General features: G+C 44.9%; 1 protein-coding gene across 3 annotated transcripts; it reads left to right on the top strand.

Annotated features, from left to right (window-relative positions):
* The first annotated feature begins 339 nt into the window (after positions 1-339).
* On the top strand, positions 340-23352 carry clip2 (CAP-GLY domain containing linker protein 2). Of its 3 annotated transcripts, none has more exons than XM_084028376.1 (18): positions 340-865; positions 2133-2350; positions 7332-7819; positions 9265-9389; positions 9728-9941; positions 11682-11879; positions 11974-12077; positions 12342-12402; positions 13788-13892; positions 15988-16365; positions 16444-17019; positions 17099-17156; positions 17448-17531; positions 18396-18552; positions 19802-19961; positions 20559-20747; positions 20953-21012; positions 21111-23352. In XM_084028376.1, exons 2-18 carry the CDS (start codon positions 2236-2238, stop codon positions 21120-21122), a joined length of 3084 nt encoding a protein of 1027 aa, XP_083884502.1. In that variant the 5' UTR covers positions 340-865; positions 2133-2235; the 3' UTR covers positions 21123-23352. The 3 variants fall into 3 exon arrangements, with proteins under 3 accessions (XP_083884502.1, XP_083884503.1, XP_083884504.1); XM_084028377.1 differs by lacking the exon at positions 13788-13892 and adding an exon at positions 15059-15109 and having other exon boundaries at positions 341-865; XM_084028378.1 differs by lacking the exon at positions 13788-13892 and having other exon boundaries at positions 343-865; positions 21111-23351.
* The last annotated feature ends 755 nt before the right edge of the window (positions 23353-24107 follow it).

Raw genomic sequence — 24107 nt, 5'->3', positions numbered from 1 at the left:
AAATAATACAGCAAATGTGTGAAATTTTGATTTATCAAAAAATGAAAATGGTTTTCCACTTGAAGATGCATGGTCGAAGGCAGGCGAAGAACAGAGGGGAGTCGTGTGCTAAATGTGGCACTTTATTGCAAAAAAACGTGGCTTATGTCACTTTTATTGATGCCGAATAGCAGGATTATTATTGGTGTGAAAATGACACTTGATTCAAGCGTTGTGTGTTGCGTATTCCGACCGATGTGCACGGGGAAAGTTAAAATCCCCCACCTCGTCAACGGGGTACGTCACTGAAAGGCGAGCTAGACTCTGGTCGACTGTCTCATCTTTCCCCCAGGAGGCTCTGCTTCAATCCCAGCCCCTTTGTTCGGGTCTAGCCGGTGGGTTGAGTCACAGGGAGGCTGTGCTAAAAACCCAACAAATTCATACCACCGTGGGAACACCGACAAGAGTGAGGGGGAAGCCGGGAAAAGAGGCTCTCCGGGAGTCCAGACTGAGACGCTTTAATCGGACCAAAAAAAGGGAAAAGTTGTTTTGCTGCTGATGCTGCGTTTCGTTTCGGGAACCGTCGGGACCTGCGTGTGTGTGTGAGTGTGTGCCCGGCGACTACGTGCGGGTATCTCGGCTGTTTGCTAGCTGCTAAAGCTGTCTGGAGCCGGCGGGCGAACCGCGGAAGCCGTCCCGGCGTGTCGCCGACACGAGTGCGGGTGTTTCGTTGCCATCATCCGCCGATCCGCCGCGGACTCTCCGGTTGTTTCTCCGCTCAGCATCCATATTTGCATCCAGGGAGTGGCAACCACACAGATCTCCCCTTCCCTGTCTCTCTTCCTGGCAAGAGAATTGACCCCTAATACGCTCTGATTTCCACAAGGTGAGTATTTATTCCATTATTCGCCTCTTTACCGTCCTTTGTGCGTGTCTTTGCTGGGAGTGGTGCTTTTATGTTTAAGTGAAGGGCAGTCTGGACCACGTTGCCGCAGTTAGCTACAACAATGGGATCAAACTGGCGCTGTGTTGCATTATCATCCATCCTGTTTTCACCCAAATCAGGTGTCCTTTTATTTTGGGAAAATTAATCCAGGCCCACATGAAGAACATAGTTGTTTTTTTGTTGCTCATAGCATTTTAAAAAATCCTTCTTGGCAGGTTTAATGGGGTTGATGCTCTGAAGTGTTTTTTTTTTTTTTTTCATTATCTGGATGAGGGTGAATGTTCTGCCTTTATTCCTAATACACAGCCTCACCAGATGTGTGTTTATTGTTATTCCAGCATTAGATCTTCTTAATGGCCTCTGAGCCTGGTTTGTAGGCCACGCTCCACTTGGGCACTGGCCTAGTTTGACTCTCATTATATTTGATACGCTATCGTCACATTATTGAATTGATAAGGTGTCGTTAATAATGACAGATGTGGAGATAGTCACATTAATAACAGGTTTATAGTACATAACACATGTTACAGTTCACAGTATGTCAGGTGTTTGCCCCTACATATCGCTGATTTCTTCCTTATGGGCTCGGTTTTGCTCTAATGATCTGAACAGAGATGTGAACACATCTGTAGCCAGATGTTGGCTGTTTTTTTCAATCACCAGTGAAACGAATTGAGCGAGGCGTGGTGGATGTATTTCACACGACTAAATGTCAACAAATCCCAATGTGTTCCCTTTTAAAGGAAAGAAATTTAATTTTAGCCACATTCTGCAATAAAAACACTTCAGAGGGATCGAGATTAAAGCCCAACGTTTTTTTTTAACTGTACGATTTGTGGTCTCATGTTAACATGAGCGCAACCAAAACGCGATCTTTCCTTCTAAGATGGACGAATATCGGAAGGGAAGAGGAACTTTCTCTTTCTCATCCCTGTGACGTTCAGGCTTGTGACTCCTCAGCGGGACCTGACCCCATGTTGCCGCCTCCAGGTGGTAGTTTGGGCCGCCGTGCTGAACCACCTGATCAGAAGAAGATGGGGGGGGGGAAACACCGTTGCGTTGTTCTGCATCTCGTACGCTCTTGTTCCTGTGAAATCTATTAGTTCTACTTCTGCAGAAGCAGTCGTCATCCAGATCAGCCCTCGCTCTGCTCATTGAACCGCTTTGTATTTGTCTGAACTGCTCCTGTGTTTTGTGACCCAAACAGCCCAAACATGGAGAGCCACAGCCAGCGCTCCCCGTCTAGTGCCTGATCCTCCAGCCTTCATCGCCCAGGGGGAGCTCTCAGGTCCCCCCCCCGCTCCAGTAGAATGAACATGCTCAAGTCCAGCGGCCTGAAGATCCCTGGCCGGGGGCCCAAGCATTCCAGCCCGGTGGGGAGGACCTCGACGGGGGGATCCTCCAGCCCCGTGGTCCCTAAAGACAGTAAGTCACTTCCTCCACCTCCTCCTTGCCCCGTGGGAAAAAAAATATGAGGAATTTCTCTCTTCCAGCTATTTCTGCTCATCGCCGGAAGCGTCTTGGACCGTTTACTTGTGTTAATGAGTCAGTGGAGCACAGCAGCTGCATTAGATTACACACACACACACACACACACGGAAGCTGGCAAGTTTCTTCTTTAATCTCATCATCTTCGATTGTTCTCACACGCGTTTCCATGCCAGATAATGTGCGTATACATAGGTATTAAATCGGAGAGTAAGGACTTTGTGGACTACCGTCCAGCCACCAGGGGCGTCATGACCTTTGACCCTTTGTTTGTCAACATCTCTTTCATCTAATAACAAAGTTTTCACTCGGGTTCATCTCACTTCAGTCCTTTTTGGTCGACGTGTTCTTCAGTGAAGCAGACGGACTGGCCGACACCCCGACGTCTTTGTTTGTCGACTTCCTGCCGATCAGCTTGACTTTACTAGTAGTTCGTACTCGTGACTTAACAAATTTAAACTTGTAATTGCAATATTAATAGTTTATAGAATAAAAATCATGCTGGGCATCCGCGCAGTATCGCCACACAGAACGCCGTCTGGATTTAGAAAACATGAGACATGACTTGTGCAGGACTCACCGAAATGAGGCTTCTCTGGAAAAACACAACCCTGCCTGCAAAAGGAATCACATCTGTTCTCACTCTCGAAGGCGGCCACGCTGTTGAGCGTCTCCGGTTTGTCCCACTGTTTGTGTCGAGTCCCCGGCCTCGCCGCTCCGAGTCAACACTCCGCGGCCCGCTGGCTTGTTCCTGATTAGCATGGTGTGTTTGGGAGGCCTGTCATCAGAACGTCAGCTTCACTTGACTGTGGAATTTCACGAGAGTGAAAGGAAGGGAAGGAGGAAAAACCAGAGCAGCTGCTGTTTGAGTTGGTTCAGCACAGGAAGTGTTTGGTTTACGCAGTTCCTAATGACTTCGGTGCTCCGTCAGCGTCGTTATTTAACGTTCTACAGCTGACTTCTAACTTTACCTCTCAAACATGGAGATCCTCTGCTTTTCTCTGTTCTCTGTCATATTACAGTCATAATACAAGACATTTAAAACACATGCGAGGCACTGGTCTGGACATATTTTCTCACATCTGATCGATTTACTCATGAAAATATTTGGCAGATCAATCTATAACAAAAAGAATCGTTGTATGTTTCTTCCTATGACAGGACTAAAACACTGTGAATAGGCAAGAATGACAAAATAGTTTCAAATATAACCATAAAATGTAAAAAAATAAAAACAAAAATAAAAGTTTACAAACATTTTTGCTATATTATAAATTGAAAATGTTTGGATGCAGTGAAATAATAATAGTGTATTTTTACTATGTAAAATGTGAGAGAGACAACTTGAAGTATTATTAAAGACATTTATTAGCATTTTGAAAGACTGTTTGGCCCGGAGGTCACGTTGCTTCCTGTCTGCTGGAGGTCACGTTGCTTTCCTGTCTGCTGGAGGCAGAGCAGCTCTGTTGGTGTCCTGAACCGTCGCCGGCTCACACATCTGGCCAGCTGTTAGCTAGTTTCTCCCTCCTAACTCATGCGTTACCTCACATCCTGTTTATCCACAAAAAATATTCCTCATTCCTCGTGTCGTGCTCACATCACAGTGTGTTTGTAGATCTAGAAAGTAGCCTTCGCTCAAACTTCTGAAATGTCCTTGTGGTCATCTTTAAAAGAATTATCAGTATTATTATCTTAGATCCAGATTTAAGTCATAACTCCTCAGATGAGACTTTTTTTTAAGAACCTTCGTCTGGTCACAACCACATTGAAGATATTGATGACCTTATTTGGAGTGTTGATGGAGCAGCTACAATGTTAGCATAGCCTAGCACCAGACTCCATTCAGAAAACCAGCATTTTAAACGTTGTTAGATTGTATTCTTGCAGACAGATCGAACGTTATTTCAGCATCCTTTTGATCTGGTCCTTGCTATTAAATCACAGCTAAATAGTTTATTCTGGGTTCATCCATCTGTGGTAAACCAGCCGATGTGTCTTGCTAGATCCAGTGAATTATGATTAATTTATTATTTTTAGTGTCATCCCTCTTTATAAGATCTCAGTGGGTAAAAGCTGATCAGGGATGAGTTTCCTGCCCCATATAGACTGAGCCGAACCTCAGCCCCTTTGTTTGTGGGCTTTAGCTGAGAAGGGGCCGGCGTGTCGGAAGTTGGCAGAGTTTACTTAAAGGGCTGTTTCACCCTCCAGAAGAAGAAGAAGCTATCCGAGCCAGTTCCTTCTAGTCGCTGGTGACGCTGGAAGTTTCTCAGCACAAATATCTCGGTTGCAGTCGTAGACATTCCTCGTCATTTTTATTTTGCATTTCTGCTTTAAATCTGCATTCATTTAGCTATGGCAGCAGGATATTATTGCCTTTATAACGAAGATTTTTCTGCCTCCATTTTTTCTTTTTTGCATTAATACGAGTGGAAAAAAATGAAACGTGTGTTAAAGTAGCCTATTTACTGATCCAGCAGTCTGGGAGCAATATGAGCGTTTTTTAATTGCGTGTTGTGTTTCTAGCCCCTTAATGAATGTAACCACAACGTTATCTCTCCTTTTAGCTCAGTTTTGTTCTCCACTAAGTCCTGAGGGGAAAACATCTGGCTTTATTAGCAGCTAGCCGCTGTTAGCTCACCTCGCCTGCTGTTGCTGGACAGATGAAATCAGAACGAGGGCAGTGGGATCAAACCAAGACGATGAGATTGCAAAATTAAAACTCCACCTCTCCATGGAGTTTATTCCCCTGCAGAAGGTTATTGATCATTGCAGCTTTAACGAGAAAACGAGATGTGCAGCACATTTAATTAAGGAGGGTTATTTGTGTTGATGAGAGCAGCTTTAAATCAAAGCCTGCGGCGAGGTAGATGGCCGAGGATAAAACCTTCCACCTTTTAGATCAAGACTTAAAATGAAACTGAACTGAATTATGGGCTAAATTAAATCGTGCAGTGAAGGAAGGAAGTATCTGCTTTAGGCTAATCCAGCACCTGACTAATCAACCAATCACATCGATGCAGCAGCCCTGGAGATCCAGTATTGACATGCAGTAAATCAGCCCTTTATTTTGCAACACTGGCCACATTAAAAGGATGCTCTCAGTGATATTAAGATGAGAGAAACACCCACATCCAGGTCTGTAAATTCTCTTCTCAGTCCTTTAAGGATCTTTGTCGTCCAGGCCTCCTCCATCTGTTGGCTTCTCTTTGGAGACGACACAGTATCAGCCTTGACTATTTTAAAAACCGTAGAGAAGAAGGTGACGGCCATTGTGGTGAAGTGATCATAAATAGACGGAGCTTAAGAGAAAGAGGTGTGTGTTTGTAGCTAAAGTAGGGAGAGCTGGGGGAGGGAGGGGAGGAAGCTGTGGAGCTTTCATTGTGCAGAGCTGATGAATAGTGGGATTCAGATGGTGGTGGGAGGCGGCCAAGCACAATAGTGAAAGTAAGGGCTGTGTTTCCACTCTTCCTTCTGCCGAGGATCCTTCTGCCCTCTCTCTCCCGTCGCCCTGGCAACCCAAAATCATGGGTTTAGCTCAGGTTGGAAACGCTGCCGTGGCTGCGGTGGATCACATGGTGCACCGGTTGATCCTGTGTTTCCACTGGAGAGAGAAAAAAAAATAGATGCTTGCATGTAGATGAACAGATCTGCAGTCAGCTAAAGAAACAACAGGCGACGTCCTGGACGTTTATTTTTAGAGGAAGCCGTCGTCCACCCGTCCCATTATCTGGAGGCTCAAAATGTCGTTTTATTCACAGCCTAAAAGCAGAAACTTTTCAATACAAAACTGAAAAACATGATGTAATTTCTCAATGGAGTGTCATCATTGAACTAAACAATTAAACATTTTAATTTTAAACTGTACAATGCACTGTATTTTACTCATTTAGTGGCTAGTTATCTAGCTAGCTAGCTAGCTTGCATGCTAACACTGTGCTACAGTTACAGAACATCAAACGTAGCACATGAACTGCCGGCCTTGGTTTACTACATGTAGCCAGACTTCACTGTTTGTAACTTCCCACTCATAACAGCCCTTTCAATTAGCTGAACGTTAGTCGTGCTTATGCTAATTTCTAATGCTGATCACTAGCATGCTGGCGTGATACATATTCAGAGCACACTATGTAGAATCTATATTGTCCAGATCTGGACCTGAAGGGTGTCGGGGGGGAGGCAGATGCCGGCACCCTGAGAGAGTACCCAGGAAAACCCGGGCCTCTCTCAGGGTGTCGGGGGACAGACGCCGGCTCCCTGAGAGAAGGCCCAGGAAACCCCGGGCCTCTCTGAGGGTGTCGGGGGACGGACGCCGGCTCCCTGAGAGAAGGCCCAGGAAACCCCAGGCCTCTCTCAGGATGTCGGGGGACGGACGCCGGCTCCCTGAGAGAAGGCCCAGGAAACCCCGGGCCTCTCTCACGGACGCCGGCACCCTCCACACACACATGCAGACTTTGACAGGCGGTGTGGTGCAGCCGCCTGCTCATGATGCCCTGCTCCGTTTACAGGCTGCTGTAGGGAAGAAGCAGAACCAGCTCATCTATGTGTCAAACAGGCGAGATCACAGGCCTGCATGGCCGTTAATCACCGGCATCACAGACACGTCTCTCTGACCCACTTTTCAGGACGAATTAGAGTAATCTTGCACAAACCGCACTGTTGTTCTGCATGTTTCTCTTCGCCGGCATGACGCTGTCAAACAGGATGAGGCTGCTGGACTGTGAATGAGGATGAGCTCACAATGTATTCAGTGTTTTCTAACTTGACCCTCCAGTTCGGCAGGTTTTCAGCTGAACGTTTTATTACAGTGGTTGTAGTTCAGTAATATTACTGTTTCTTGCTTCTGTTTCTGCTATGTCAACACTTTTGGCTCTTTTGCAGCATGGAAAATAATATGTGGTCTTCTTCTTTTCCCCTTCAGACGCTCCAACTAAGATCGCTGAAGAGGGTGATGAAGTTTTGGGGGATTACACGGTGGGCGAACAGGTCTGGGTCAATGGTGTCAAACTGGGAGTTATTGCCTACCTAGGGGAGACCCAGTTTGCCCCGGGACAGTGGGCAGGCGTGATCCTGAATGACCCAGTTGGCAAGAACGACGGGTCAGTGGGCGGCGTGCGCTACTTCGAGTGCCAGCCCCTCCAGGGCATCTTCACGCGACCCTCCAAGCTCACCCGACAGCAGGTCGGAGAGGGAAGCGACAGCCACTCCACCGACTCGCTCTCTGCCCAGAATCTGAGTCAGCTCTGCGGCAGTGCTCCCCCTGCTGGCCAACGGGTGGTGGTGACACTGAGAGAGGGCCTGCTCAACAGCGGGGTGAAGACGGGCTACGAGTCGGGGTCCAACATGTCTGACAGCGGCTCGGTGAAGAAGGGCGGCGATAAGGACCTTCGGGTCGGAGATCGCGTTTTGGTGAGTACATTTTTGTGTTGTCACAGGGTTTCCACTAGTGGTGGGATTTTAAAACTTAATTTATGCATATTGCGGAATGTGTTTTTTGGCAGCTATTTGTTTTTGTCTTCACTTTCCGTGATACTCTGACAATCACACATTTTTAACCTCTTTCATTCCTTGCCGATGTTTTGTTTTTTTAAACTTGACGTCACCGTAGGAATGACCTTTTGTGACCTCTATGATAATCACAGCCTCATGAATCTCAACGACCACAAACTATAGACTTAGAGCGTTCAGAGGACGGATGACTTTCCGAGGTTTAGAGACGTAAACAGGCAGTTTCCAGAACAGAAGTGCTCGTCATCCACTCACCGAAAGATTGTAAAAGTAGAAATCTCCAAATATCCACCATTATAGATGACAAATCACAGACTGGATTGTTCCTCAAGATCTCGGAGTCCTAATGTGGTATTTTTTAGGGATCACTTTGATGAATTCTTGAGTGGTAAAGCTAATTTTTTTAATTTCTGCTTTATAAATAAAACAACTTGAAACATTTGATCAGCTATCTCCCCTAAAGATCCCATCCATTCAGAGGATGTAGCTTTCCTCGCTATATTTCGGGGTTTCTGAGCAGTTTCCAGAAAAGAAGTCCAACCAGTAGCAGAAGTACTTCAAGAAATCTCTCAATGTCAAATGTTTTTGATCCAAAAACTAGATGATTTTGTAAATATTTGAGACTAACAGGATCCATAGAAGCTGAAAGTAGGTCAATGCTGATGACGGTTTTGTGTAAATGGAATGTAATGTGAGAACCTGGTTGATCTCTAGTCCACCTTTGACACAAGATGGCGACACGTCTTTGTCAAATTAAACTAATTGGATCAGTTTTTGCTGATTTTCTCTTTGACCCTGTTGGTGTTGGAGATGTTCCCCGTGTGGAGTAGTTGCCCCGGGGTCACATTGCTTTCAATTTACTGATGGGCACCGGGGGCGGGGCATGAAGCCTTCCTCCTGGTCAATACCGTAAATCACTCCGGATTACTTTCAGCACTTAGGAGAGACCAGTGCTGACACATTGATCAGTGAAGCCATCTATTTCCCAGCCTCCTCCGTGATATCTATCTTTGTGTCACGTCACCTCCTCTGCTGCTGGAAATAAAAACCTCCAGTAATGCATGACATAGATATTGATATTGCAGGGTCGACCGTTGTGTTAATATGCACAAAAATATTTACACAATTATATTTTCTATAAATAATCATCAGTTATGTGGATTTAATTATTTATATGGCAATATCTAGTCTTGTATCACGGTTTGGAAGCAATAAGGATATATTTCACAGCCCGAGCTAATAAAGGAGGGAGAGAAGCACCGCTCCTCTTTCTTGTCTGAATAGGAAATTAATTTGAATCCATTGCGGTCTTGAACCTGAACGCACCTTTTCTCCCTTGCTGTCAGGTGGGAGGGTCTAAGATGGGAGTCATACGCTACATGGGGGAGACGGACTTCGCCAAGGGTGAATGGTGTGGGGTGGAGCTGGACGAGCCCTTAGGGAAGAATGATGGTGCAGTGGCTGGTACAAGGTACACACACACAACCACACACACACACACACAATCACACATGCACACACACACTCATTACAAACGCTTCAAGCTCCCCAGATTCTTTTGCTTTTTCCCCTAAAAGGAACTTTCAGGTGTTCACTTGTTTGTTCTTTCATCTGTTTGCACATGAACACATGAATTGACTCAGAGCTGGTTGGCTGTGTTCTTATGTTTCACATTCATCATATTTATTCATAGTGCACATTCTTCTCCCTCCAATAAAAGCAAACGGTTGAAAAGTGGAGGAATCGTCGTATTTGTGTTGGTAAAGCTGCGCTGAACCAGAACTCGCCTTTCTCTCTCTCTTCCTGAAGGTACTTTCAGTGTCTCCACAAGTTCGGCCTGTTTGCGCCGATCCACAAGGTGATCCGCATCGGCTTCCCCTCCACCAGTCCTGCCAAGGCCAAGAAGAGCAAGCGGATGGCCATGGGGGTTTCCTCTCTGGCCCACAGCCCCAGCAGCTCCTCCATCAGCTCAGTCAGCTCCGTGGCCTCCTCCGTGGGCGGACGACCGAGCCGAACTGGACTGGTAAGTCTGATGGAAAACTGATCCTGCTGTCATGGCGGTAAGATAAACATGAAGCCACAGCTGCTTCATGAACGGCAACATGTGGCTTGGAGGCGGGATCGAACCGCCAACCTCGTGATAAGTGGAAGACCCAAATATTTACCATACAGGGAAAAAAAATGATATCAATCTTTTCTTCTAACTCAAGAATGCAAGAAAACACTGCGTTATTTCTCAGAATCATTCCTTTAAAGTCAACGAGTTACAAGGTTCAGTCAAAATAGGCCTGAAACGACACGTGAGGCATGATGCTCATCGTGTTGAGCTCCTCTGTGCAGTTTTGAGGCTCGGATTTCGCTGACTTTGCATTTTCTTCCAGCTGAAGGAGAGATCGTTCCCACACGCTGCGTCGTTAAGACTAATAACCGCAGGAATGGTTGGTAACAAACTTAAACATATGGGACATCAGGCAGCGCACATTGATTTTAGCTTCTGGTCGCAAGCCAGATCCTGGATGCAGGACCCTGCAGTTTACTGGCCTTTAATGTTGGCTTTGTGTGGACAGGAGTGTGGACAATAGCTTAGACAGGAGTGTGGACACTAGTGTGGACAGTAGTGTGGACACTAGTGTAACCAGTAGTGTGGACAGTAGCGTGGACACTAGTGTGGACAGGAGTGTGGACACTAGTGTAACCAGTAGTGTGGACAGTAGCGTGAACACTGGCGTGGATAGTAGTGTAGACAGTAGTGTGGACAGTAGCGTGGACACTAGTATAACCAGTAGTATGGACAGTAGTGTGCACACTAGTGTGGACAGTAGTGTGGACACTAGTGTAACCAGTAGTGTGGACAGTAGCGTGAACACTGGTGTGGACAGTAGTGTGGACACTAGTATATCCAGTAGCGTGGACAGGAGTGTGGACAGTAGTGTGGACACTGGTGTGGACACTGGTGTGGACAGGAGTGTGGACAGTAGTGTGGACACTGGTGTGGACACTGGTGTGGACAGGAGTGTGGACACTAGTGTGGACAGGAGTGTGGACAGTAGTGTGGACACTAGTGTGGACAGTAGTGTGGACACTGGTGTGGGCACTGGTGTGGACAGGAGTGTGGACAGTAGTGTGGACACTAGTGTCGACAGGAGTGTGGACACTAGCGTGGACAGCACTGCACTGCATTCTTCCTGAACATCTTTGGACTGTTTACTGAGTGTCTGAGCAAACAGACGTTTCTGTATCGATGATGCTTTTTAACGTACAGTAAGTCATCACTAACATTTGAGTTTAATAAAATAAAGGGCTGAATAGAACGGATGCATAGGTCAGACAGGAATCCTTTCTAAGAGCCCCCTCTAGTGGTCAAAGGAAATGTTGCATCTTTTGATGTTAATGAAGTCAAATATTCCCCAAGTGTTTATTTTTTTTAAAGCCTGAGAAATATTATGTGAAAAAACAATCTCCTCATACAAAATGCTGTTTATAATGTTTTTGTATCTCTTGATGGGGAAGGAACTTTTACATAATTTCAGTGTAACAAGCCTTGTTTTCTTAGTGATAACAAGCTTTTGCCGTTTCATGGCCATTAAAAAGTCTGTGTTTTACATAATAAAGCAGCGTTTACATCGACTTCACAGAATAGTGAATGTTTTCGATCACGTAACAACGTCTTGACTGTGTTTTCTCATAATCATGAAATATTACTTGGAGATCACAGACTAGATGTTTTCATTGAATAACAACATTATGATCTCACCTTCCTCAGCTGACAGAGACGTCGTCGCGCTACGCCCGTAAGATCTCAGGCACCACGGCGCTGCAGGAAGCCCTGAAGGAGAAGCAGCAGCACATCGAGCAGCTGCTGGCCGAGAGGGACCTGGAGCGAGCCGACATGGCCAAGGCCACCAGCCACATCTGTGAGGTGGAGAAGGAGCTGAACATCCTCAAGGTGCAGCACGTGCAGGTACAAAAAACATCAAAACTGGATATTCTTATAAACCCGTCCCCCAAATCGCTTGTGTAACAATAAAGGTGTGTTTCCTTCTGGCTGTCCTCAGTATGTAACGGAGAACGAGAGCAGCCTCCAGCAGGTCAAAGCCGTGTTGGCCGGCACGCAGAAAGATAAACTGGAACTAGCCAATCAGCTGGAAGAAGAGAAACGGTAATATTGGGTTAGATTTGGATATTGTCCACAGGCCTTTACAACAAATCATTCATTCTTACTCCGGTCGTCTTCTTTTTCTTTATATTATCATCACTTTCACACACTGTCTTCTTCACTGATGAAGCTCTATGTGCCGAACATCATCATCTTTTTTTTTTAAATCCCTTCAATTCCTCTCTAGTGTCTCTAGAATCCATACTTTAGTGCTCAAGTGTATAATTGAATCATAAAAACAATGGTCGTTTGCTTGTTACTTTACAGGAAAGTGGAGGACCTCCAGTTCAGAGTCGAGGAGGAATCCATCACCAAAGGAGACCTGGAGGTATTTATCAGCATTAACTATACCTATAAATATACCTGTAAATCAACAAAGGAGTACCAGTGTATCCTTAAACGTCATGGACCCGGAGGACGATGACAGCTTTATTACATGCAGAGAAGAAGACGTCCACGTGCCGCCGGCAAACATTAGATTATATAGACACTCGGCGTTTGATTGACACCTCCAAACCTCAGAAATCCAGATATTTAGTAAGAAGAGCTCAGAGGCTTCACTCACAGTGTATTTAGAGGAAAAGTCATCAATCCATCAGATAAAATACAACACATATTCTCTCTCCATATATATATATATATATATATATATATATATATATATATATATTCCCCTAGAAACACAGTTTGTAGCACAGCAACTAAAGTATTCTTCATTTCTGTAGACAAAAAAAAAAAAAAAACACACAAGGATGGACTGTTGACGGACGAAGCTGGTGATATTTGATTTGATTCCTTCGTAAACGAGTCACATGATGAGACCAAGCGCCGTTAGTGCTCCAGTCTGTCTTTTAAATTTAGGAAAGGCATAAATGATATGATGCAGCACGACTTGGAAAAACTTATTGTGAACTTTCTCAAACAGGAGGAAATGTAAACTATCTTCAGCAGTGGATAAATCCACATCCTTCGAGTAATTGCAGAACAGTTGTGGTGGGATTGAGTAAAAATCAAATTGAAATCCATTTTTAAAATGGATTTTCCCTCTATTTATTTATGGCCAGGAGACCAATGAGTTATGATCATCTTCTTTAAGACTTCTCTTATCTGTGAGACAATAAAAAGCAAAATGGAATGTGATGCCAGTACGTTCAGGAGCCATTTGAAGAGTTTTAAGCATAGTATGATGATTGTCTGTATCATATCTGCCAGGATAAGTGTGACTTATCATCAGCGGTGAACAGCGAGGCTCACTGATGTGTTTTTAAGGGAGGAAGAAGAAGACCATGGATCAGGAAATGTGTGATTTGGTGGTTTTGGTCTTTTTCATGTTCATTTGTTGACTCAAACAAAAACAGAATATCACTAAGCTTCAGATGTCACTGAGACAATTTGACTTGATTTCTAAAGAGGCACATTTAATGAAATGTACTGTCATTTAGCCAGTTGATTTTACCGTAATACCTTGTATGCGAGCGCCCGCTGGATTTCATTCATGCAGAGCTCTCAAGGCTCTGAATCCCTGACAAGACTTTTCCCTCTGGACTCATCTCAACCTGAACCTCCGGCTCTCCTCACTCTCCTTCACTGTTGTTCTGATCTCTGATCCTTCCCCTCAGATCTGTACGGCTCTATCTCCTCCTCCTCCTCCTCCTCGTCCTCCTTCAGTCTTTTTGTTCCTCCCTGTCTCTCTCTTTGTCTCTCTCTCTGTAGACTCAGAGGAAGTTGGAACGAGCCCACATTCGTCAGCTCGAGCAGAGCCTGCTCCTCGAAAAGTCGAGAGCAGAGACGCTTCAGAAAGACGTAGAGAAGAGGAGGGTAAAAGAAAAGCCCTCTCTGCTTGTAGCCTGTGTGGTTCTCCGACATAGAACTCATGAACGCCCGTCTTCGCTGTCCGAAGTCATAGCAGAGCGCACTAATGCATGAATGATCATCTGAAGAAATCAATACACACACACACACAGTGGTCCACTCGGAATCTCAGGCGTTGGATTCACTTTAAAAAAATGTATTTGGGATCTGTTGAAATAAGAAAAATATGATATTTATGTCATGAAGTCTGAATCTGTATTTGTAATATTAATATTTCAAAATACAGCCTTGATTCTCGGCATCCGTATATTAATACAATATTGTCTGAAATATGTTTGTATATTAAGCTCCTTTACAAAAAACTTGAAGGGAACTCCGCCAAGGATTCATATTATATTAAATTTATATTAAATCTAAAGGGCTCGTCCTCGGCCCGTGTTACACCCAGACGGCATCCTCAGGTTCTGACAAGTGAAGCCAATGCTGAAGTGCCTCTTATAGAAGTCTAGGAGAAAATATCCTCCTTCTCTCTTTACTTATGATCTCAGTTAACATTGTAAATTCTGAAGCTACTTTGTTAGAACGCCCTACGTCCACTTCTTGTGTCTTTTTCACCAAGTTTAATGAAAATCAGGCCGACAGTTCGATTGTTTTCCTGCGACACACAAACCCAGAACGCCGTCCTGGTGGCGGTAAAAAGCCTGAAAGTCAAAAAATCAAATCATCATCTCCTTCATTCCGTCATCACATCATGAACCCCCCCCCCCCAGCTCGTGATACGTGTCTTCTGTTGCACTGGCCATTGTGAATTTCCTTTTTTTTTTTTTATTATTGTGATTTATGTTTTTATTTAAAGGTTTGCCTTTTTGAGATGCAGCATTTATAGCATCGCTTCATTTTGAGCTACTGTTGGATGAATCTCCCTGAGCTCCGTGTTTTTCAGCGCTCACACAACATAGACACATGAAACCTTTCTAAATTGTTCTTCACGGCGTGTGCCTGTTTGTGTATCGATGATGTCCTTTTCCACCACTTGGACATGCAGCGCTGCACGTCAGTAACAGACAACGTGCCACAAATCAAACCGAGTTTCCAGGCATCACAGATAAGAAAGCCTTTCTTCTGAAGGCTGGACTCCTTTCTCATGCAGTAAGGTCTGCTTCTGTCAACAGGGGAGATGCTCTCATGACGCAGCATCCTTGAGGTTGGGTAAGAGAACCAAGGTGAAAAAGAAAAAAAAAAAGATTTGATCTTGTTTTGGCTTTGATCCGCCGCCGAGCTCTCCTGATTCTCGACTCTTGAGTTCAGACGCTGTCGAGGACATTAATATGGCATCGACTCTTCTTTTACTCTTTCACTCCTGTGTGTTTAATCTGAATCGACTCGTAACTGTGAGCTCTGGTAGATTGTTTTCCCAGATGTGGTTGGACTTAACATCTGTACGCTATGCAGCTGTGCTGCTTTTATTTAAACATGTTATTTTAATTCTACATAAGATGTTTGCAGAGTCACTGTGTGGAGTTTTGCTTCTTGTGTTTGCCTGGCTGCTTCTAGACGATCAGAGAATGGCTGTGCTCTCCTCATCTTCCACTTCTTTGCATAAACAGCGAGCTGCACCGATATTTGGACAGTGACACGTTGATCTGACTCCTTAGTTCGACATGTTTTTGGATAAATAATGAAGCGATGAATGACAGCTGCCGACATTAATATGGAGGACAGCGATGCCAAAAGCAAACTCCCAAGTGGTGCCGTGAATTTGGTGGTTCTCCTTTGAGATAATGAAGTAGTATAAAGGGTCTTCGTATCTTCTTGTATCTAAGGAGTCCAGCAGGGAGCAGCGTGTCACCGTCCACAAGCTTCCTGTCGTTGGTTTGCTCTGTTTGTTCACTGGAATGCACCGTCTCCAGGCCTTGCAAGGATCATCAGGGGTTTCCCTCTGGTTTCCTCATTCTGCTCTTAAAGTCGGCGTCAGCGTTTCTTTGGAATAACGTCCCCCACAGAGCGATGTCATTCTGTTGAAAGGCCGACGTCTTTTCTGTTTACGGGGAAAAACACCTTTCGCTGGCGGTGATGGACGTTGTCTTCTTTTTCTCACCAGCAAACCACCGTGGAAGAGCAGAGTCGCATCATGCAGCTGGAGGCGGAGCTCGGCCTCAGGAGAGCCGAGATGGAGGACCTCCAGGCCAAACTCCGAGGGTCCGACACCAGCTCGCTGGAGGCAAGCGACGGCGGCGGTGGAGGCGACGCCCAGCCGGAGACCCTCGTCCTGCGGGCGCAGCTGGCGTCGGCGGGCCGCGAGCGCCACAAGGAGAGCAGCGAGCTCAAGGAGAAGTACGAGGCGGCGATGGTGGCGAGCCAGCGGGAGATGGACTCTCTGAAGGCCGTGGTGGCCAATAAGAGCCAGGAGGTTGGTGAGCTGAAGATGAAGCTCCAACAGGCCAACAAGGAAAACGTGGAAATGATGGACACGTGGAAGGTAACCTGCTGCGTTCATCTGAGACCAAAGATGTTGATTTGAATGCATTTAATAAAACGATCAAACTTCCCTCTGCAGGTTAAATTTGACAGTCTGGTGACCGACCACCAGCGTTCCCTGGAGGAACTGAAGGCCTCGCTGAGCAGCGTTCATCCTCCCCCGTCAGGCCAAGAGCTGGACGCCCAGGAGCTGAGAGTAACGCTGGAGAGCCTGAAGACGGAGCACCAGCTGGAGGTGGAGAACCTCAAGGCCAAGCACACCATCGAAGCCGCCATTCTCTCCAAGGAGCGGGAAGACTTCTGCTCTCGTCTCCAGGAGGCCAAAGAGCAGCTGGCTGAGGGCAACCAGACGTGGAGGGCCGAGGTCCAGGCCAAGAGCGCCAAGCAGGCCCTGGAGGAGGCTGCCGATAAGCTGCAGAGGGCGGAGCATCGGCTGGCGGAGGCGGAGAAGCTTCGGGTGGAGCGGGACAAAAGCACGGAGGAGCTGAGGGAGAGGCTGGAGCTGGCGGAGAAGAAGATGGCGGACTATCAGGCCCTGCAGAAGGCCCAGGCCGAGAGCCAAGGGGAGATCCGGAACCTGGAGGAGCAGCTGAGGGTGACGGCGAACCAGCTCCAGGCCATCCAGGCGGACCGCTACACCTCCCACGATGCAAATGTGCGTAGCTGAGGGGAAGCGATGACTGAAATATTGATTTAAGCTGCAATTCTCTCAACACTTTATCTTTTTGTTCCAGGTGATAGAAGATAATGAAATATCAGATGAGAAGATGAAGCTAAAACAGAATATCGAAGGTATCGACCTCCAGTTACCATTCATATACTTCCTCATATTAGCACATACTCTGATTTATGTTATTACTTCCACTTTCCATTACTTCAAATAAAAAAATTATTAAAATAATTTTATTAGTAACACTCTCCAACGGACGTGTCTATGCATTATAATCTGCTCATAATGCTGTTTAAACGCCGACTCACACAACCACAGTCACATCAGGAGACGATCTGTAGCTCTGAGCCTGCAGAACGCCTTCATGGCCTTCGTTTCAACCTGAACACTGAGTTCTCCTGTTGTTCCTCCAGAAACGATGGAGAAGCTGCTGAAAAGGGAAAAAGAGGTCTCCACTCTCACTTCCCAGGTCGAAGCCCTCAAAACCCAGATGGGAGGTAAGAAATCTGTCAAATCCCGTCTTTCCACACACAATCTCAGCACTAATAATACTAATAATAATAAAAAGTGACGTATGGTGATATGTTTTAGCAGGTCATGTTTGCTATAGGCTGAAGTATTTCCTCATCAGCCAATTTGGGTTTCAGTTTGGCAAAAATCTCAACATTTAAACTCGTTATCTGCGTCACATTTACATAATTGACCTTCATCACAGCTTCCTGGCGTCCTCTCTCTCTCTCTCTCTCTCTCTCTCTCTCTCTCTCTCTCTGCAGGCTTCACTTAATTTTCCGCCAGTCACGGCGAGTTCACTGTGTTCATCTTGAGCGTTACGTTCTTTGATCATCACTCAGAAATCTGTCCACCGGCCGTCTTTTTTTTGTGTGAAAACTTTTAAGTTCTATCACATCAAAAGGAGCCAAAACACATTTCATGCAGCTCAGAAAATCAAATTGACACATATAGAAAAAAAAAAAAGAAAAAAAAGGGAATGTGAATCATTTAAAAATAATGTTCAGAGCAGCCGGCAACCTTAAACTTACAATCTCTCTGCTGGCCACCAGGGGGCGACTCCTCTCTGGTTGTATAGAAGTCTATGAGAAAATGGTCCTACTTCTCTCTGCTGGCCACCAGGGGGCGACTCCTCTCTGGTTGTATAGAAGTCTATGAGAAAATGGTCCTACTGCTCTCTGGATTTTATTTTAAGAAGTTATTAATGCTTTATAGGAGGAGGTATACACACAACCTCATCAGCTTACTACATAAGTGCGTCTATTTTTATGAGGCTGAATACCATTCTAAGTTATGATAAAGTTTTCCAGGCACTTTAAATCAAGTTGCCACCTTCTAATTTGCACATGCAGGACTGGAGGCCAAAGTTCGCTCGGGGGAGAAGAAAGCCGAAGCCCTGACCAAGGAGAGGGCACGCGTGGAGGCCGAGCTGGAGTCCATGACCAGGAAGTCCCATGATGCCTCTGGGCAACTGGTCCACATCAGCCAGGAGCTGCTGAAGAAAGAGAGGTACATGGCTACGTATTGATTTTACTGCCTCAGCGCCGTCTGGAAAACGATATCTCCGCATGTGCAGACGTGATGCTCAAAAATCCATCTTATTGTAAATGTGATAATGGACAGATGCTCGGAGCTGCAGGCGCTGTATCGATTCCAGCACATGTAATGTCAGCTTGAACAACACTTTGGTAACGCTTTTAAACGGATAAAACCCATATCGGTTGTCTTGTATTAAAAGCAGAACTGAAACAAAGTTTTGTTTATTGATTTTGAGCTCAGCTTTTGAATTGTCCTCAAATGGCAATAAACGTTGGGAGGCAAACGAAAGGAAAGAAAAAACCAACAGTCAAACAAAGGCAAAAGAGAGATGCTGCTAACATGTCTGATTCATAATTCATGTTGGTGAAGTAACATTTCTAAAGTGAAGTTTTCAGCAGCATCTCCAACCAGAGGTTTTACTTTCCACCACCGACGCATAAATAACACACATGTGGTGCATTCAGGACACGCTGGGACTTCAGCGAGTTCCTCTTAGTTGCACGGCATTTGTTGCATTAATGTGTGAGCAAGAATACGCCACATCTTCACTTCCATTAAACACTTTAAAACACGAGGGACATTTGTTTTTTGCATTTAAAAAAACCTATAAACATAACAAGGTATTGTAAAAGAAAAGTACTTTTTTAAACTCATTCAGCCAGATCCAGAGTATCTGGTTTTACTAAACAGGAACCTTGTTTCAGTTCAGCAGACGATCAACAGCGTTTACATCAGTTCTTCTGTGCATCCTGATGCAATGAAGATGATATGAAAGAAAATATTGAGAAAGAAAATGTTGATGAGAAAAGCTTGAAAAGATTTCAGCACAGAGAGGAACAATCTGGCCATGAGGATTTCTTGAACAAAATCGATGCTCTTATTTTAAATGAGGACGGATGTTCAAGTACGTGGTGCTCTGCTGTTTTTTACGGGAAACGGCCAAAGATGCACAGTAACTCTGGTAACGCTCATCCGTCAAACAGCCAGCATGACGTGAACAGAGATCAGGCCGCCTCCACAGACCGGCTCATGTATTATTCACGCGGCGGCTCATGGTAAGCTTTTAGACGATAATGACTTTTTGAGGTCTGAGCAGACATAAGACTCGTACAACAGCTTCTCTGTCATTATTGCTCATCGGAGCCGTCATGTTCACGGCCACGCTGGTTTTCTGAGAATGATCACAGAAAATTCTCATCCAGGTTGTTTTTCATTCCAGGAGTCTGAATGAACTGAGGGTGTTACTCCTGGAATCGCATCGCCATTCACGGGACATGGAGAGAGACCTGACCCGCGAAGTGCACAAGGCCGAGTGGAAGGTCAAGGAGCAGAAGCTTCAGGACGACATCAAGACGCTGCGTGACAAGCTGCTTCTCCTGGTGAGAAGGAACGACTCTGACGAAGCGGCCTGCTTGTGGCCCCTCCCCCTTCCCCCCGCCTGGTTGCACAATCATGAATCTTAAAAACAAAAAGCGGTCAAAATCTTTGCAACGGAGTCCACTTTGAGGCTTTTAGTGTGGGTCAAGCTGCAAAACAAGCTGGGCCCTACATTTCCCACAATGCAACTTGATCTGGTAAGGTGTGTCTTTCAAACTCCACAACTCTGGATTTAAAAGGCAGGCCGCTCGTTGATCATGTGTAGTGTCCGAACCTCAGCCGAGATCACCCTGATGACCTCATCAGGCTGATGACATCACCGGTGTTATGACATCATCATGACTGTTAGGTGGCTAACCAGAATACACTGATTTTTTTTAAAGAATTCATGTAATGTCTAAATGTTCCTTTAAACTGCATCTATAAACATAAAATGTCTAATTAGTTTTGTATCCGTTTAATAACTAATTCTGGTCTTCATCTTTTGCTTTATATCTTAAATCTGAGAGGAGGTTTTGTATGTGTGCATATGAAAATGGGCTCTTTATATAACTACGAGTGTATAATATTGGTTGGCTGATGTCTTCCTGTCGTTTTAGGGTCGGGAGCGCTCCTCCCCCGACCACCGGCGGTACTCGATGCTGGACCCCTCTGTCCTGGACTCGGAGGTGAGCCGCCTCCGCCAGCAGCTGCTCGGCACCGAGGACGCCCTGAGGAACGCCATGGAGCACAACCAGCAGGTGGACCAGCTGGTCCTGGCCATGCGCAGGCATCCGGATAAAAGCCCGGTAGAACATGTTTTATTTTCACAGATTCAAGGAAAAGCATGGAAATCATTTTTGATGTGAGGGAAGCTTGGGGAGAAGGAGGGGGGGAATAACAAGAAATACAAATAAATAAGTGGGATGAACATAACGTAAGTCAGGTTTAACTGCCATTGTCGGTGACATGAAGAGCAGAAAGACTGGAAACTGACCAGCGCTGACCTTTCAGGTGCACGGTGCAAATTCAGCCAACGGGATTCATCACCAGGAGTCAGGCAGCGCTCGAGATGTACGTATGCTCTCATTCTATTCAAAGCCATTATTGATACGGTGATATCGTTGATGCCTTGCTAAGACCTCTTGTTTGGGGGGGGGTTGGCTTCTCAGGAACAACACTGATGTGAGCGGAACAGACCCGGCTGGGACATGCAGGTCCATCTGAAAGAAAAAACCCCATTCCAGCGACGGACGGCTGAGGAAGATTCAGTTTGCAGTTAATCCCGAAACGGCAAACCTATGTCTCCAGTGAATTTATATGTGTTGTCGCAGAAAGCACCTATTAGCCAATCACGAAGACCGCTTAAAGTACTATAAATATAAACATGGACACGGAGAGATGTTATTGGTAGAACTCCAGAAACGGTATGACAACTTTTGATGCTTTACGCTAGTGAGAAACATTTCAATCTACAAGTTGCCGGGAACTCTGTGACACTTCTTAATGTTGAACCTGAAGGCGACGCGGCTGAAGAACTGGGTCTCCGTGGCTTTGTTTGTTTTATTTATTACGTTAATTTTGCTCCTCAGCTTTGTCATAATCCTCAACGGGCGGACCGTGTTGGCCAGTGATGCTCAGAGCGACTCTTCGAGGATGACGGCTATTATTTTTTTAATGGCGTTTGGCTCATTTGTTACTTTACTTGATACCTGATGAGAGAATTTGTATCGGTCTGTTCATGCTGCCGCTTTAGTGTACAATATGATAAGTAACTGTGGGTTATTGGAAGTATTAAAAAGGACGTTTAAAGTAACACTCCGAATCTCTCTTTTGATTCTAAAACACAAACACAGTAGGCCTCCAAAGAAGCTGTAAATTCATGTTTCATCCTTAATAGTTGTGATCAGGTTGGATCCATTTGTATTGCAATGGATTCCAATGGAGGATTTCTTTTAAAGCATCAAATTTGTTACAAAAAGTGTGCACAAAACTGCATTTTTACTTTCTAAAAACCATTCCAGGTTAAGATTTCTGTCTTTTTTTAAAGGAGCAGGATACTTTTAGGGGCAGGAATGGAATAATAATCTCGATAAACTCACATTTTTTTGGTTACCGTTCAACGAGCCGTTTGTATGTAGCGGGTCCTTTTACCTTATTCCTACGGTAGCCCAGAACGGACAAATCACCGGTTCTAGATGGGGCTCTATCGTTCTCCAACGCGCTCAGCAACGGGAGAAGTTTCAGTCGGTTGCGATCTACAACCTCACAGCTAGATGGCGCCAGACATCCTAAACTGACTGCATGCAGCATCTTTACAATGTGAAACCAAAAAAAAGGAGTCAGTGTTTTGCATCTGATTTTTTTTCTTCTTAAATGTAGGGAGAAGTTTCAGTTGGTTGCAATCAGCAACCTCACAACTAGATTCTGCCGAATCCTCCACACATCAGACCTTTTTAAATAAGTAATCAAGTTCAACACAGCGTCTCTGACCAGGGCGAGAACTTGTTTTTTAGATCCTGATTATAGGAGTTACAATTGAATTTAACTGTCTTTAAATCAAATTTAGTATGATTTCAGTGTGAAGAACACAGCATATGCATAAAATCTGAGTTTAATCAATCAGAATCACAACATCCTTATTATGGTTATGGTTATTATGCTGCATTATAAATCCTCCATGTGCCGACGGAGAGAGTTGACAGATGATTTTAACCACCAATCCTCTCTTCAGGTATCGGGTATGATGACTATTGTGCCAAGCTTCCTAAAACAAAAAGTCCTCTTTTTTTGCCGTTGCACATGGACTCCTTACCAGGACTGAATGAAGTTATGAGCTCTGTTATTTCATGTTTATACAATGAATTATTCCACGTTTTCTTTGTCTTGAACTCGACCCTACACCAACATGACCTCTTATCGGACGTTTTATTTACCGAGGGCCGTGTTTGAGCACAGAGTCCATCCATACTATTAATGAAAGGCACAACATGGCAGCCCTGCTCGATGCTGGATCTAAATGGCTGCGCTGATGTTTAAGGGGGGGGGGGGGGGCTGCCACTGAAACCCAAACATGGACTCTCAAATGTTAAACTTCGCCCGGGTCGATAACATCTGGATTTCATTTGTCCTCTTAAAGTCTTCCAAATGTAATTTTAATCCATAAATGAACTATTTGTTGTTTAGTCAAAGGTTGCTGTCGCTGTACAGGAGGTGTTGCACAGAGGTGAGTGGGTGGGGGGGGTCAAGGCACCTTTCAGCGAAGGTAAACAAAAACAAATCTACATTTTCCATTGGATATTGTACGTGGCCTTTTCAGCTGGAGGGGTTCATAGCCTTTAGATTATTGCTGCAATGGTTTTGGAGATTGAGTCATTAAATATTAACAACGTGGGAAAAAGTGCTGCTGGTGTTTTATTTCTCATCTTTCACACTTCTGTGTGTTTTTTTTTTTTTTTCGTTGAAGGGCAAAGCTCTGAAGATATTACTACAGAGTTGAGTCAGATTTCATACCACTTGAATGGTTTTTGGTTTTCTGCCAGCAAACTTAACCATTTATTAATTGCTCACACACACAGACACACAAAATCAAAATCAATCTGGCATTAAATCTTGTCACCTCAGGCAAACATTTGGTATTGTAATGACTTCCCAACAAAAGGAGGCAATAAATCTTTTTGGGGGGAGAGGAAGAGGAGGAGGGACCGAGCTCCTGACACCTAAAATGCTGCATGTTTATTTCCAAATCTTTGGATTTCCGACTCTCAACACATATCACTTTTACTCGGTAGCCTTGGCAAATGTCAGCTCTCACTCACACAAACGTCTAATCCACAGTTTGTTGTGCTCAAGGGCAACTCGGGTATGCTGGTGGCATTTAAATACATAAGTGGTTTACTTATTTGCAGAAGCACGTACAGCATATGCATCTTATTTTTCACTTATTTCTCAGTGGTTTAGGGATAAATTAAAGGGGGAAAGTACCTAAATTCTAACAGATTACAGGTTTAGCTGACTTCATTTGTTATAACAAATATAAAAAACTATTAGTTCCTTTCCCCTATGCACATTACCCGATAATAAACTGACAAGCTATTTCAGGCAATCGTAAGAGTTTACTGTCACAGATCCATGTAGCTGCTATAAATGTATTTATTTATTTATTTATT

This window comes from Eutrigla gurnardus (assembly GCF_963514095.1).
Source record: "Eutrigla gurnardus genome assembly, chromosome: 15".
Taxonomy (NCBI): Eukaryota; Metazoa; Chordata; class Actinopteri; order Perciformes; family Triglidae; genus Eutrigla; species Eutrigla gurnardus.
This window is presented reverse-complemented; position numbering and strand designations above follow the sequence as displayed.